Source organism: Sinocyclocheilus grahami, unplaced genomic scaffold (genome assembly GCF_001515645.1).
Source record: "Sinocyclocheilus grahami isolate Dianchi unplaced genomic scaffold, SAMN03320097.WGS_v1.1 scaffold3532.1, whole genome shotgun sequence".
Lineage (NCBI taxonomy): Eukaryota > Metazoa > Chordata > Actinopteri > Cypriniformes > Cyprinidae > Sinocyclocheilus > Sinocyclocheilus grahami.
Window position 1 is genome coordinate 16,138 of NW_015508645.1, and position 2,539 is coordinate 18,676.

The 2,539-nt window shown below is 42.3% G+C and overlaps 1 protein-coding gene across 1 annotated transcript; it reads right to left on the reverse strand.

The window, feature by feature from the left end:
• Window positions 1-911: 911 nt before the first annotated feature.
• Window positions 912-1,445, reverse strand: LOC107576337 (stonustoxin subunit beta-like; the record flags this gene model as incomplete). The annotated part of the gene is made up of 1 exon (XM_016262532.1): window positions 912-1,445. A coding segment is annotated over one exon (534 nt), but the record flags the coding sequence as incomplete, so codon positions are not given.
• Between the last annotated feature and the right edge of the window lie 1,094 nt (window positions 1,446-2,539).

The window sequence follows — 2,539 nt, forward strand, 5'->3', positions numbered from 1 at the left end:
AAATCTTCAGTAAACAGTTCTTTTGTTTTTAATACAAGTGATAAGTGGTCAGTATTGCCTACTAAAGATACAGCACACTTTGATTGGATACATGTGTGTGTGTGACATATTCCTCTGTCTTCATCATGTGTCAGTCGTCTCACAGCGGTCAGATGATCCAGACAGAACAGGGACAGACTCGTGCCCCACAGAGAGAAGACTGTCCTGGACACACAGACTCAGAGACCCCCGTCCAGCAGCAGAGACTCCAACAACATCCATTCAGGACATGAGAGAGCAACCGATGAAGATGAAGAATGAAAACAGACAGAGATGAGAGGAGAAATCAGAAAGACAGATGAAATAGAGGAGAGCAGACTGTGTGAGTGTGACGTCTGTCTGAACACATGCTGTAATCACACACTGCAGTACATCGCCCGTTTCATCTCAATGTTTAGAGTCTGAATCTCTCAGCACTGAATCTGAGCTATAAACACAACGTGACAGACAGTGAATGTGATTCACCATGTGCAAAGATTTGAGGAAAACCAGTAACTCAGTGTTACACTGTGCAGCTGTTACATTAAAGAGACATTTTCACCTGATCTGATGCAAAACAGTAAGAAAAAAAAAACCTATAAAGTGTAACATGCCAAGGTAGCAACAAAGCAAAACACGACTTGCTCAGAATTATAATTTTGCAGTAACAACAGTGTTAAATAGAGTGAGCCAAAAATGACTTTACAACAAAACAATCTTCAGCAACACTAAAATTATGTAGCATTGTGAGCTAAAGGCAAAAGGCAACACTGAAAGCATCAAAATGTTCTAATGTTTGTAAGTTGAGTTATGTATGAAAAAAAATAGGACAAATATGTTTCTGAAAAAATAGACCATTTGTTTGTGATGTCTCAGTTGTTTCTCACAGCAGATTATTTAATCTGACATAGAGACAATGATGATTTAAATATTCTGAATCCAGCGCAGAGGGGTTCAGTGAATGTGGTGTTGAATGTGTGTAAGTGTGTGAGTGTGTGTGTGTCAGAGACGCTGTAGAAGGACAGAGTGCCAGCTGACACATCCACATACACTCCTACTCTATTAGAGGATGAAGGGGCTGGTATGTCAGTTTTCTTATTATCATTCCAGGCAGAGTATCTGTTTTCAGTGCAGTACAGACTCCAGGATTTGTCATTGTATCCAAACCAAGATTCACTTCCTCCTTTCCTGTTGATTGCTTTATATGTCACTGCTATATAAGCCCATCCACTCCATTCAACCTCCCAGTAACAGCGTTCAGTCAGACGCTCTCCACACAAAACCTGCTCATGCTGCTCAAATCTCTCTGGATGATCAGGATACGGCTGATGATCTTCGACGTGTGTTGCCTTTCTGTAGTCTTCAGACAAGATGAGTTGAGTGTGTGCTGTGTTTGGATCCAGTGTGAGATAACATGCATCTGAACACAAGAAGAGACATCACAAGTACATTAAGGACAGTTTCAGAGCTCTGAGTGTGTGTGTTCTGGCATATATGGCTGATGTGGAATATAATGACAAATTTGATAACACAGGTATTTCAATGTAAACGTAGTTTATGAGGGCCCTCTCTGTAAACCAAATGGGTAAAAACATACTAAACAGTGTTTATTTAAAAATCTACATATATGGCTGATGTGGAATGTAATGACACATTTGATAACACAAGTACTTCAATGTAAACATGGTTTATGAGGACCCTCTCTGTAAACCAAATGGGTTAAAACATACTAAACAGTGTTTATTTAAAAATAAAAAAATGCAGAAAATTTTGTATGAGGGGTAGGCGGAGGGTAAGGGGATAGAACATTAATTTCCCTTTCAAGGGAACTTCGAACTGTGTCCTCTAGGGGTCGCTATGGGGGATGCCTTGATGTGACCTGTGTCTGAAGTATACTGTACATTCAAAAAAACACCAACAACATGTTGGCCAGCGACAGCCTATGACGTCACTACTGGTGCGACTATAGTATAAATAGGGCCAGGGAGAACACGTCATCCTCTTCTTCGGTTCAGTGACTGTTTTGTTTGAAGTGTGCATTCCGGTGGTAAAAGCAATCTTTCTTCCCTTATTATGGCGAGCACTAGCAAGACGTTTAGGAGATGTGTGGATCCGTGTCTTCGTTATTTGACACCTGATGACTCACATGATCTTTGCATTTTTTGTTTGGGCAAAGAGCACACACACGATGTCCTCGAGGGGGTAATCTGCGTTCACTGCGAGCGTTTTTCTATGAAAAAGCTCCGCTCTCGTCTGTCTCTCTTTTCGAGGAAGGAGGGGCAGCCGTCTGGATCGCGCCACTGCGAGGCTTGGCTTGCCGTGCGAGCGTTATCTGTCTGACCATAGCTTCCCAGCTCAAGTGAGCCTTCCTTTTCTTCCTGATCTCCATACGGAGGTCGAGAAAGAATGGAGGAGGCCGTTTTCTTCATGCATCCATCAGTTCCAGCATACGAGTTATGTCAACATCGAGGGGATCCGCGAAAGCGGCTATGAGAAGATGCCCCCTGTAGAAGAGACGCTG